The sequence below is a fragment of the Coregonus lavaretus genome, assembly GCF_964263955.1.
Source record: "Coregonus lavaretus genome assembly, chromosome: 19".
Classification (NCBI taxonomy): Eukaryota; Metazoa; Chordata; class Actinopteri; order Salmoniformes; family Salmonidae; genus Coregonus; species Coregonus lavaretus.
In genome coordinates, this window is record NC_140006.1 from 37,328,810 (window position 1) to 37,342,711 (window position 13,902).

The 13,902-nt window shown below is 40.3% G+C and overlaps 1 protein-coding gene across 2 annotated transcripts; it reads right to left on the reverse strand.

The window, feature by feature from the left end:
- Positions 1–82: 82 nt before the first annotated feature.
- Positions 83–6,050, reverse strand: LOC311146903 (DET1- and DDB1-associated protein 1-like). 2 transcript variants are annotated; one of them, XR_014614727.1, is made up of 6 exons: positions 5,493–6,050; positions 4,987–5,067; positions 4,697–4,748; positions 4,450–4,511; positions 3,526–4,316; positions 83–3,163 (listed from the first exon to the last, which is right to left on the reverse strand). XR_014614727.1 is itself a non-coding variant. In XM_084183530.1 (5 exons), the coding sequence occupies exons 1-5, from the start codon at positions 5,499–5,501 to the stop codon at positions 4,212–4,214; spliced, it is 309 nt and encodes a 102-aa protein (XP_084039656.1). In that variant the 5' UTR covers positions 5,502–6,050; the 3' UTR covers positions 83–4,211. The 2 variants fall into 2 exon arrangements, 1 of the variants encoding a protein (XP_084039656.1); XM_084183530.1 differs by having other exon boundaries at positions 83–4,316.
- Positions 6,051–13,902: the final 7,852 nt, after the last annotated feature.

The window sequence follows — 13,902 nt, forward strand, 5'->3', positions numbered from 1 at the left end:
TGGTGAATTCCAATATTATAAGAAGGAAACACAAACCTCATGGAGGCTCAGTAGACAGTAGAAACAAACGTTCAACAGCAAATTGACACAATACCCAGATCACTTTATTGAGACGAATGATCCAAAGTATTAAACCCAAATTGAAACATAAAATACTCTTAAAAGCACATCTTTGCAGAGGGTCATTGCCATATGAGATCAAGGTGCTGTTTTTTTAGCTTGCTGCAGTTGGTTTTAAAGAGAAACACTCAACAAACGTTTGCCCATTGGACAAATATATGTAAAGAAGTCAATGGTGAAAATATATGACCTCAAAATTGCAGGAGTAAGGTCCCCAGACAAGTGCTTTTATATGGCATGGCCCCACATTCACACAGTTTAAATCACAGCACACAATGTCTATACAGGTCATCACACCGTTTACTGTTGAGAACTGAATGACAAAACACTTGTCTACCTGTGGAAAGAACTCTCAACATTAACACATGCCTTGCAAAAGTATTCATCCCCCTTGGCGTTTTACCTATTTTGTTGCATTACAACCTGTAATTGATTTTTATTTGGATTTCATGTAATGGACATACACAAAATAGTCCAAATTGGTGAAGTGAAATGAAAAAATTAACTTGTTTCAAAAAATTCTAAAAAATAAATAACAGAAAAGTGGTGCGTGCACATGTATTCACCCCCTTTGCTATGAAGCCCCTAAATAAGATCTGGTGCAACCAATTACCTTCAGAAGTCACATAATTAGTTAAATAAAGTCCACCTGTGTGCAATCTAAGTGTCACATGATCTCAGTATATATACACCTGTTCTGAAAGGCCCCAGAGTCTGCAACACCACTAAGCAAGCGGCACCATGAAGACCATGGAGCACTCCAAACAGGTCAGGGACAAAGTTGTGGAGAAGTACAGATCAGGGTTGGGTTATAAAAAAATATCCAAACCTTTGAACATCCCACAAACCACCATTAAATCCATTATTAAAAAATTGAAAGAATATGGCACCACAACAAACCTGCCAAGAGAGGGCCGCCCACCAAAACTCACGTACCAGGCAAGGAGGGTATTAATCAGAGAGGCAACAAAGAGACCAAAGATAACCTTGAAGGAGCTGCAAAGCTCCACAGCGGAGATTGGGGTATCTGTCCATAGGACCACTTTAAGCCGTACACTCCACATAGCTGGGCTTTATGAAGAGTGGCCAGAACAAAGCCATTGCTTAAAGAAAAAAATAAGCAAACATGTTTGGTGTTCGCCAAAAGGCATGTGGGAGACTCCCCAAACATATGAAAGAAGGTACTCTGGTCAGACGAGACTAAAATTGAGCTTTTTGGCCATCAAGGAAAACGCTATGTCTGGAGCAAACCCAACACCTCTCATCACCCCGAGAACACCATCCCCACAGTGAAGCATGGTGGTGGCAGCATCATGCTGTGGGGATGTTTTTCATCGGCAGGGACTGGGAAACTGGTCAGAATTGAAAAGAATGATGGATGGCGCTAAATACAGGGAAATTCTTGAGGGAAACCTGTTTCAGTCTTCCAGAGATTTGAGACTGGGACGGAAGGTTTACCTTCCAGCAGGACAATGACGCTAAGCATACTGCTAAAGCAACACTTGAGTGGTTTAAGGGGAAACATTTACATTTCTTGGAATAGCCTAGTCAAAGCCCATACCTCAATCCATTTGAGAATCTGTTGTATGACTTAAAAGATTGCTGTACACCAGCAGAACCCATCCAACTTTACATTTAAGTAATTTAGCAGACGCTCTTATCGAGAGCGACTTACAAATTGGTGCATTCAACTTAGGATAGCCAGTGGGACAACCACCACTGGGGGAGGTGGGGTGTAGAAGGATTACTGTTATACTAACTTGAAGGAGCTGGAGCAGTTTTCCTTGAAGAATGGGCAAAAATCCCAGTGGCTAGATGTGCCAAGCTTATAGAGACATACCCCAAGAGACTTGCAACTGTAATTGCTGCAAAAGGTGGCTTTGGGGGGGGGGGGAATAGTTATGCACGCTCAAGTTCCGTTTTTTTGTCTTATTTCTTGTTTGTCTCAAAAGAAACAAATATTTTGCATCTTCAAAGTGGTAGGCATGTTGTGTAAATCAAATGATACAAACCCCCTAATCAATTTTAATTCCAGGTTGTAAGGCAACAAAATAGGAACAATGCCAAGGGGGGGGGGGGGGGGTGAATACTTTCGCAAGCCACTGTAGCTTCACCAAGGAACATAATGGTAGCTGATCGTCAGCCAGCCTCAAGATCAACTCAAACAAGATGAGCTGACACCACCTTAAACATATGGCCTGCAAAGTTTATACTGTACATGCATTCAAACAATTTGGTGTCGCTGTTTCGGGTAAGATACAATGATCCAATGATCTAAAGGTTCAGGACCCTGCAAGTCCTTGAACTATTACTTGATAATAGTCTGAAGAAGCAAACCATGTATACACAAACTTTATAAGCCATAGTTTTGGACAGGATTAACGACTCACTAGACAATACCAGATCTTTGTAAATAGCAGCAGAATGATAGAGAGAGTGGATCAGGAACAATACTCTCCGCTTGTGTATTTACAGTTGTCGATTATGTTACAAACACAACTATGCCCCACAACAGTTTAACAGGATGCCTTATACGGCAGAACACTTTGAAACAAGGTTCTATACACCTGAATGGCACATTTATCCCACATATTGACTAAAGCAAGACATATATACTATAGGTTCACACAGATCGATCATGCCAAGTTGCAACTTAGCAGCTATGGTTTTACTTGTGGAGCCATCAAAATACCTGAGCCAAGTTTAGTCTTGGCAGCTAGCTATATGTTTACTTGTGGAGCCATGCCATTTTAACAGTCATAAGTGTTATAATATCCACAAACACTTATCTGTATCAATATAATTCTAGATGTGATGACAATCTAGCTGCTAGAGTCTAGGGGGAAACAAAGTTTTGACAAACACATCGAGCATCATGTGTTATGTATTGGCTACAACATTGGTCTGTTTTTATACTGTATAGAGAGCAATAGTAATGGCGTCTTTTTGTAGGCACTAACTCAGTCATGGTTCTTTGGCCAAAGCCTATGAGAAAATGAATATGGTTTTTGGAGGAGTTTTGGATAAATGCCGAAAATAAGGTCTGTGGTAAACACAGACTTAGATCTTATACGTTTTGTTCTATGAGATAATATTGATCAGCTAACGTCACTTTTTGTGAATTTTGAAGCATTTATGTAAATAAAACAAGCACGTAAAGACTTCATAATTCATAAAGGTCATGTAAACTTACTCATTATCTCATAGAACAAAATGTTTAAAATCTCCTAAGCCTGTGTTTACCACAGACCTTATTTTCAGCGTTTATCCCAAAACCCCATTCTTTCCCCCCATAGGAATGGCCAAACGAAACCAGAGGTAACTCATTTCCATTTTTTACGACTACAAGCTGGCGAGCTCTAAAGGTTTGCATTTGGTATGCCTTTAAATGAGCCCCAATATGACCCTGTGGGATCATTCTCCATATCCACACCATCAACCCACTCATTAACAGTGTGTGTATTTCCTCCACTGACATCACAATGTAAACAGAGGGAGGGTCCTTAAATGACCAAGAAACACATTTCCATTAAGGCAATTAATCACCAGGAGAGACATCAACACCTTCAGGAATACAGCCTTTTGAGACAGCATACCCCATAAGAACAACCTGAGACTATTTCAATCTAAAGTCTATACACATATTCTATTCACTCCAAGCCCAGAAGGATGTATATAAATGGCATGCAATTTAATTGATTAAATGGACATGACTTTAAAACATGCAGGTCAAAGTACAGGTAAACTAATGAAAGCAAACAGAGCAATAGAAATGCTCCTCATGTAAAAACATGGTCAAGCAACAGGGTGGGGTGGTAATGTTATTGTGCCTTTCATTATCAAGGCAGAGCTTTTCAGCTATGTGCCGATCGAAGACTTATAAAAGATAAGTGTTAACGGACAGTTAAGGGAAAATAAAGAAAAATGCAAAAGTAAATAAAATACAAAGAGAAAACTGTCAGCATCCCAAGATCATGTTGAACAATGTAGGCAGTGGTCTGTCCTGTCTGTCAAATGCACTTTGCTTGTGTGCTTCTTTATCCATAATTGTGTGTGTGTGTGTGTGTGTTGCATGTTGCTGACACAGCACTCTACGAGTCCTCATTCAACTCCTGACTGTCCGTTCTGGCAATTTTCCGCGGGGGTGCAGTGTTCTCCCCCTCAGTGTGCTCCTGCTCTCTCTTTTTGGCCGCATTCTGTCGAGACATAAGACATGGAGAGGGGTTGGAAAACTAGCTAACATACATTAAACAACAATACAGTGCCCATATCGTGTAAAGGAACAATGCATTAAGACTTTCCAAGGTATCAACTTTCCCAATACTTTACCTTTTTGTCCCACTGTTGGTGAAGGTATCTCAATAGAATATTTGTCTTCTCTGTGACAATGACTTGAAGGAAATATATAGATCAGATCAAAACCAATATAAATCACAAAGAATGTGTTTATGTTGTAACTATAGATCAATAATGTGTAACCTTTATTACTCAAACTCCACACTATTCCAATCCGAAGTACACATCAGCACAGATACTGTGGCAACAGAGTACCATTTGAATTTGTGGGGACACTCACTCTGTTCTGATGGATACTCCCGAGTTGGAAGATACACAGAGGGCCTCCGGTTCTGAAACAAAGACCGAAATCAGTGACAAAGAGTCTAAATGAAGTATGTGTCCACTAACTGAAAGTCTCAAACATCAGGTGAGAAATATAACAATAAAGATCAGCTACGTGATGCATTTTTTGGCACAATATCTATTTTGGCCTTTTCATGATCTCCAGTACAGGTGAAACACCAAAACAATCCCATTCATTTGAGATTGCTTTGACATACAGAAATGATAAGGCAGGATAACACTTACTGAAGTTTTGCAGACAGAGTCTGCGTGAAATCGGCTGAAATTGCTTTTGTTGAAGACAGGTAGTCCTTTTAAAAAATCTGCCTGTTTAGGAAAAAAGGCAAGTGTGAGAAATTAGCCACGCTGACATACACTATTCAAACTTTTGAGGATACTTCAAGTCTGAACAGTAGGATTGGGAAATATCTTCCTGGTCAGCCAACTGAGCAATTATTGTACAAATGACATAGCTAGTTACCTAGCTAATAAATAAGATGAGTAGCTAGTGAGGGACAACATATTGGCCTATATCATGAAACATGTTTATTTTCTAGCTGTCATATCCAGTTAGTTAACTAAGCCAGTTGAGGATCCAAAAGTAAACACATTGCCTAACTTAGCGAACTAACGTTAGCGAGTTCAAATTCAAAACATGGTAGCCAACTAACGTTAGTTAGCAGTCAACCCGACCCCCCATAGCGGACTTGTTTAGCTTGATAACTACCTAAAAGAAAAGAAAGAGACGTTACCTTATCCATGGTGGCTTTTGACCCCAGGAAGACAACACACAGACACAAAAGTTGCTAGCTAATGTTAGCTGATGCGCGTGGAAAATATGCTTGCAACAACACGAACCTGCTTAGCTAGCTAGCAAAATGCGCTATTCGGCGTTGGCTTTCTCAAATATTCAAGATTACACAAAGTACAAGGAATATGTGCATCAATTCCAAGTCATTTCCAAATATTTCATAAACTAGCAAAGACCACCAGCTAGCTAACTAGCCAAGCTTGTCTGTCCAGCAAGCAACTCGCTTACGTTAGCTAGCTACTATTATAGCCAGTGTTTTGTCGTAGCTAAGAAAGCACTGGTTGTTTACAAATTCGCTTAGACTATGCTACAATCAAATAAAGACATGTGTTATTTGTAAAATTACGTTTGACTTCGACGCTAATCAAACTGTGTTGCATCGAATAACCAAGCATACTGTTCTTGATTGCTAGCTAGCACTTAATTTAGCATAACAAGAGCTGAGGTATAAGTTAACAAGTCATTCTACTCCATTTTTGTTGCTAGTCCGTGTATAGGCGTTCCTCGTCGTCTTGCCTGATGCTCCATTGGCTACAGGAGAGGATGGACAATCGTAGAATGACACAGGACAATGTTCATTGGGTCACTAGTGTTTCCGTGAGAAACCAACCCGCCAATGGGAAGAGGCGCTTGACACCTACTGCAGATGCCTTCACATGTAACGTGATGGCAACGAGGTGGTGAGAAACGTGCAGTAGCAACAAATTCATTATTTTTAATTTCAAGTATCATGTCAAATGTGTAATTTCCTAACATGTAGATATTATTCACAAAAATATTGATATGTATTGTGTTACCGATCTTGCATCATCTCTAACCCCAATGACTTGAACCAACTACACACACACTCATGCAAAAAAAAAAGTGTATTTATTTATTCAGAAACTCACAGAGTGCTTTTATTTGAGCAAGACAAAGACTTGAATGACAAACGTGTATTAGCTTTAAAATTGATGAAGGTCAGAAGGTGTATCTATTTTCGCAGTAACTTAATAGCGCAGATGTTTATAGCCCAGCACCTATTTATTAAAGTACAATATTCAAATTCTGGACCTAGTTCAACCCCACCACTGTATGTTGACATGTGCAACTTTGGGTCTTTTATCATAACTTTCATCCTGCATGACTTAACAAGGTCATATGCCATTTCAAATTCACTGATGGTAACAGCAAGGCTCTGCACTACTTCTTAGCTTCTGTGAGATAGTTGCTGAAATACATGATGGGAAAACATTTGTCAAAGTGTGTAAAATATATATCCATTTACATGGACAAACATCAGCCTTCACATACCCAATAACTGACATCCAGCTCTACACAAAACTGGGCCAGTAAGTCTTGAAGTTGTTAGGCATCTTCTTCAACAGTGGTGGCAAAACCTGGGTACGTCAATAAGTTAACCGAAAAATGTTTGTCCATTGGGTGCTTAGTGTGACAGGGATTTTCGACCTTTCAGCATTCTACGGAGAATCACCTCGATGCCACCCTGAGTGCTGATCCTCTTGATCCAGCCGTGGGTCCTCTTCCGCTTTATATTCTTGGGCTGATACTCTGTGCCCCGCTTCCCTGTGCGAATCTGTTGGTGGTGCCAGGGGAGTTGCTGAAACACCCCAGCCCCCTCTGCCTGTGATGTGAGAGGTCCACACCGAGAGGTCTGTGGAGGTACACAGGCCTGGGACAGCACCCAACCACTCAGAGCTCGTGGCTGGGGGCCACTGGATCCTGGAAGCTGTGGTGCAACAATCCTGTTGGATAATAAGCGTACGTTATTAGTTTTATGATTTAACCATGTAAACTATTCAGCAGAGTGCGAACGCATTCAAGTTTCAGGAAAATATGGTTGTTGGTTTGTGAAAATGTATAGTTAGCTATCTAAGTTTGATTTTTAAAGCAGACTTTGTCATGAGGGTTAGTTAGCATCAGTTCATGGATAGCTAGTTCACTTAACATTCAAACATTATTTAAAGTAAAATCCAAGCATGTAAGCAACACATTTGATGTGGTAAGACATGGAGGGTGGCAACAACATCATTCCCAGAGAGTTAGCCAGATTACGTTAGCTAACTAAGTGTAGCTAGCTAGCTACCTAGCCTACGTGGAACCTGAACATTTCATGCCATGAGGACTTCTAAAACATACACTTTTCATATTAATTTCAAGATCGTAGCTAATTACCTGGTGGGGCATATCACTCCATGAAACCTGGAAAATGACGACCTGATAATATTCATTTTAGACGGTTTTATCACTGACTTAGCTAGCTAGGCCACTGAGGTACGCGCTAGGCACAACAACATGAATGTCATCGAAATGCAAAATCACCCTCGTTCCATTCAGAGCTACGATTGGCTATCGTTTTTCATCCAATCGAAGTGCTAGTCACAAGCGTTTGAACGCAAAGATGTTGGTTTGAAATGGAGATAATCCACTTCATGGCATCAGCCGCAGAGGCAAAAAAGTCTGGAGATAGACAACATTTTAGACAAGTACATTGGTATTTTAGTATTTGTATTTGAATGTAATTTATTTTTATTTTTTATCTATTTCATAAACATATTACAACATATATATATATATATATATATATTTTTTACCACCATATATTTCGATATTTTACTTATAGTGACATATTTTCTATAGCCTGTTCTAGCCTATAGCCAGAGATTCGAATATGATTGTATTACACACGTGGGAGTGTAGTTGTTTTGTGCTTTTTATGCTAAATTAAATACAACTTTATATGCGTCTGCTAAATGACGTAAATGTAAAATGTAAATGTCTTTGACAATTCAGATGATAATTAAGGTGTGAAACTTCAGGGGGTTGTAGGCAACCTTTTTCATGACCCCCAGCACCAGCTTGACATGCAGGTGCTTTTCTAATTCTCTTAAATGTATTTTATGGACCATTTCTGCCTTGGAACAGGAAGAATAATGCAATTCCACCTGTAGCAGTGGAGAGGCTGGTGGAGGACAGTTATTTCTCTGATTCCTCTGTGTCCTCTTGGAGAAGGCTGCAGGCTGCTACAGTCAATCAATCAATCAATCACATTTTATTTATAAAGCCCTTTTTACATCAGCAGATGTCACAAAGTGCTATACAGAAACCCAGCCTAAAACCCCAAACAGCAAGCAATGCAGATGTAGAAGGACTCCCCTTGATGGAGCGTAGTGTTCTAGGTGGTCAGCGCCTCATCACTGACATGCAGTGTGCCATCCTGAGGGGCCACAGAACTCACTGGCAGCTCTCTGGAGGAGATGGAGGGAACCCCACAAATGTTATCTGTGTTGGTGAGGTTTAGCTCCTCTAGAAGAATTTGAATAGCTGCCTTATCAAGGACCTGGCCAATGATCTGGTTGACCAGACAGATGAAGGAGTCATGTAGAGTCCCAGATGCTGCAGTGTTGATTCTGCTCATCTCACTCATATCTTTTACATTCCACATTTGTTCTACATTTCTATTTGATCTGTATGGGTTCATCCATTCATTCACCCATCTAGCCACATGTCACATTTACTTATATAATTATCAACACACACACACACACACACACACACACACACACACACACACACACACACACACACACACACACCTATGGCATGGGAATCTCTGAGTTGATCATTTCCCCACCCGGCCTTAGCAACAGGAATACAAGACATCCTATTGGCTTTAGTAGAACCAATGTTTGTAGCCTATTCGCTATATTTCTTGTCATTCAAAAGCAGAAGGAAGCTGAGAGGAGAATTCCGTGGATGCGGAAAACAACAAGGACAAAAGGGTTGGTAGAATCTCGCCCGTGTGCGCAGCGCCGAAGGATGCTGATCGAAAAAGCATTGCTATCTGTCATTACTATGGTCATTTTAAAATTGCAATTGGCACACCTTCCTAGTGTGCATTACTTCGATGTAAAGCCTTATTCCATTGGTTTGATTAGTAAGATGTAAACCATCTGTAGATAAAGCCAATTATCAACTTCTCCAGCATGCAGGTTGCTTTTGAATTATACTAATATTGCAACCAATGCAACAGATTTTTCAGCTGCAGTTAATTATAAACAACCTATTGACTATCGTCCTATGGGAGAGGAGCATCATATTTCTCATAATCCTTAATCATCATCAGTAAGGTAAGAATTTAAATAGGCATATGCACCAGTAAACGGTATTACTATATGTAGTTTCATATTGATACCATATCTGAAACAGTATATTTGATGTTTCATAATGGGAATTCAGATAAATAGATGTCAATCATGATGCATTAATGCGCAACACATCCACTCAATATTGATTTATGTTGTTGGCATATACTGTATCTAGCTCATGGTCCACTTACCATATATATAGGCTACTGTAGTGGCAATTTGGCAAATGGTTAAATCTTTCATAACAGTTATGAAAAAATAGTTGAAAAAATAATTATCGCATGCTCAATTGGATTACCTGAATTTGACTGCGCTCAATGGTTCATTATGTGTTTATAGGTAGTACTAACATAACTAGTTATAAATTGCACATTTGCATTTCTTTACATGACTTGATACATTATTGTAATCGTAGATTCAATGGTCCTCCAAACCGGGTATTTTGAATACTGTACATATGCATCATAATGTATCAGGCTACTTGTAGGCCTAGAGTGTTGGTGGAACACTAGAGCACATAATGTACCAAATGTGTGTTAAACATGTCGCTTGAATAATCAACCTAATTCTGCATTGCAGATCAAATAGTAAAATGGCTGAGTAACATGGGTGAGAGAATTTAGAGGCAGTCCACTTGGAAACTCCTTCATTTACATTTTAGTCAATTAGCAAGACGCTCTTATGCAGAGCGACTTACAGTAGTGAGTGCATACATTTTCGTACTTTTTTCGTACTGGGCCCCTATGGGAATCGAACCCAAAACCCTGGCGTTGCAAGCGCCATGCTCGAGAATTCATATTCAAATCTCACATTAACTTTCGACCTTAATACGTGGGATTAAGTGTCAGGGAACGTTGAGTCGGATGGTCCTTTGCATTTAAGGTCGTTTTCACGCATAGGTTTGAGCTGTAGTTCGATTCAGAGTTCGACTATTGTTATTATCATTTGTATTTTTTATCATTTGGTCCGGTTGGTTTCACATTGCCAAATGTAAACGAACTAACATTCCTAAACAAAACCGCGTGTCCATGCAAGTCATCTGTTTATTAGACAAAAATGCTCACGTTAAAACCGTTTATGATTATCATGAAGCATCTCTTGTCCCAATCTTCATATTACTTTCGCTTTGGTCTGACGGGAGGAAACAGCACTGCGACGTGAAACCGCTATATTCAGTAGCCTATATCCCTGGTATAGCCCCGGTATCCCCTAATCTGCATCGGATGCGCTCTTAAATGCGCTGCTACTCACAGAACGTTTCAGAGATCTCAGGTTATGATGCTGCGTGTATTTCATTAAATGCTCGCAGTCAAACAAACAATAACAATGCGCGACTCTGGTTATTTTCCTGTGTTTGGTCCGGACTGCGTTCTCACCTGCAGCGAACCGCACCACGGTACGAATTGAATCGGACCGAGTATACCCTTTTTGAGCGAACCACGGTGCGTTGTTTAGTGCGCTCCCATGTGCGGATAGAGTGTTCACACGAGTGTAGCGCAAGTCTCTTCCCAGTTTATCAGTCATGCGCAGGTTTATTGCAAGGGTGGCCACCTTATCGCCTGGAGGGAAGTCCACCTCCAACATACTTTCTGGTCAGTCTTGTATCATGCCTGATACGATCAGATTATATAATAACCTCAATATGATATGTTATTACATAAGGGAGATACAGTATATGCCTGTATGTCATGGCTTTCATAGTGCTAACACACATATTATCCAGTATCCTGAACCCTAAACAAAAATGCAATGATTTAGAGGCCATCATGTTAAATATATACACATTTAGATGTGTCTATTGAATGTTGTGATGGTAGCAGTTGTTCATATGATTAATGACGCACTCACTGCTCCTAGCGGCTCACCATTTTGATCCACCAAGGAAAGGCAATCACAACTTTCACTTGACTCCTGGAAGAAACAGGATAGTACAGGATGCACCGACCTTCACAACACTCAATAAATTATCTCTCTCTTTCTCACTCAATTTCACTCAATTTCTCTCTCCTTCCTTCTTTCTCGCACCTTCTCCGTCCCTGCTTCCCTCTCCTTACCCATCTGCCCTCTCCTTCACTCTCTCTCTCATCTCACTCACTCTCTCCATCCCTCTCCCCCTCAGCCAAACATTGTGTGTGCCATTTCAATACGATAATGAACTCCCCTGTGTGTGTGGAGGCAGGGATAGAGTGAGCAATAAGCTGCACCTCATGCAGAGGCATCATTTACCAGGATCAATGGCCCCTCCTCTCTCCCCATTACCTGCTTTCTGATGTCCCATCTGTATATTAAACCAAACTTCATTAACTTGCCTTCGCCAAACCTGCACTTTCAAAATCGTTAAGCTTAACAAAACATGTCTTTGGCAAAAGAAGCCTCTCATTTCCCAGTGCACCTCATTTTCTTAATAAAGTTCGCTAGGTCAGCGTCAGCGATTAGCATACACATCTGGGTCGGGAATTGGAATATACGTACACAGCAGTTTTAGCTGCTCCTATTCAGCATTTTAATAGCAAGCGTTACACAGATGGACATTTCAATTCCATGTAATAGTAAAGAGATAGAACAATGAATGCACCAGCGGGTATTAATCATTTACACACATCTCCCCTTATTGTGAATATATCATGTATAAAGCTAGAATATGAATCCGGGATTGAAGGTGATTGGAGGTGGGTAGTGAGTGAGAGAAGGGGGAACTTGAGTCATAGTTTCACCCTTCCCCTCAGAGCTCTGCCATTATTATTGTGTGTGTGTGTGTGTGTGTGTGCGTGCGTGTTTGTGTTTGTGGCTTGACATTTATATAAGTCAATGGTGTGACTTTGGTGTGAATAACAGGAGATAAATATATATGTTGATTAAAGCCAGTGTGTCAGGTCAGCTTTTATAGGAAGGGTTTGTACAAACTCATCATTAGAGAAGCCTCCCTGCTGTGTAGGCTACACTTTTCTGAGAATTGAAAATAGCTGTGTCAGCTTTCCCCAGACCTCACTGACAGTAGCTATGAGCATGATTTAATAATATCAGTGAACGTTATTGACTGGAAATGCAATTCAATCAAATGTATTGCATGGCATCATAATTTGTAAGCATAAATAGATCATAAACTCCAGCTTTACATAAGATAATTGAACGATAGACCAGCAGTTTAAATTCTGTTTAGTTAGCAGAGACACAGTTACTGTACATAGGAAACAATGAAATCTGGATCCAAGTTCCAGCACATATTGTAGATATGCCACTTCCGTTCTGCTTACTGTTGATCATCTGTGTGTCTGTATTTAAACAGTGTGACATAAAATACTCCCAATACCTGACTGCCAAAAACCTCTTGAGCCATGATTGGACATAACCGTCTTCGGAAATCGTCGTCTGCTGGTGTACTGAAAACCAAACACCATTGGCACATGTAATAAATACAGTCAGTAAGCAGTTGGCATGAACCCAGCTGTGCCATTGCTAACGTTCTATTTATACCCTAGGGTCCAGGAGCCATTTTGGAAGAGCCTTGTCTATTCTTAGTTTGTGTCTAGGTCATTATGTGAATTGATTCTGCTTCTCCACACTGAGGCTCAGTACGAAGTGGGTATTGTTTTTACTGTTATCTATGGACTGACTTTGAACCCAATGTTATGCTGGTCATTTAAGACAGTGCTTTTTTAAATTGAAAGCTTAATGATTGAGAAAACCTAGGGTGTTTATCATGGAGCAAATGCCATGTACAAACAACTGTTTTGTAGTTTCCAGTGGGATCTTTTAGCTCAATGAGCTTTGTTGTCTGTTAAGCCTACCAGATCCTTCCTATTATGTGTTTTGACCAGTGGAGGGTGCTGAGGGGAGGACAGCTCCTTTTTAGGTTGTTATACTATGTTTGTTGTGTATATACAGTAAATTATAATCAGAGACTTTGTCACCACTCAGATTATGTTACCTCCAGTGGAGGCTGCTGAGGGGAGGACGGCTCATAATAATGGCTGGAACGGAGCATCTAACACATGGAAACCATGTTTGATGTATTTGATACCATTCCACCTATTCTGTTTCCAGCCATTACCACGAGACCGTTTCTCCCCAATTGAGGTGCCACCAGCCTCCTGTGGTTACCTCATGTTCTTACCACAGTCCTTACTACCTATCCGTTTGAAAATGTCATATTTTCAGCTCATTGGCATTCCTCATGGATGTTTGTCTCTGCAGGCAGGCACC

Coding starts and splice junctions, on each gene's coding strand:
- LOC311146903 (XM_084183530.1), bottom strand. Junction 4,749..4,986: donor ACTCTGTCTGCAAAACTTCA/GTAAGTGTTATC, acceptor TCTTTGTTTCAG/AACCGGAGGCCCTCTGTGTA. Junction 4,317..4,449: donor ACCAACAGTGGGACAAAAAG/GTAAAGTATTGG, acceptor ATGTCTCGACAG/AATGCGGCCAAAAAGAGAGA.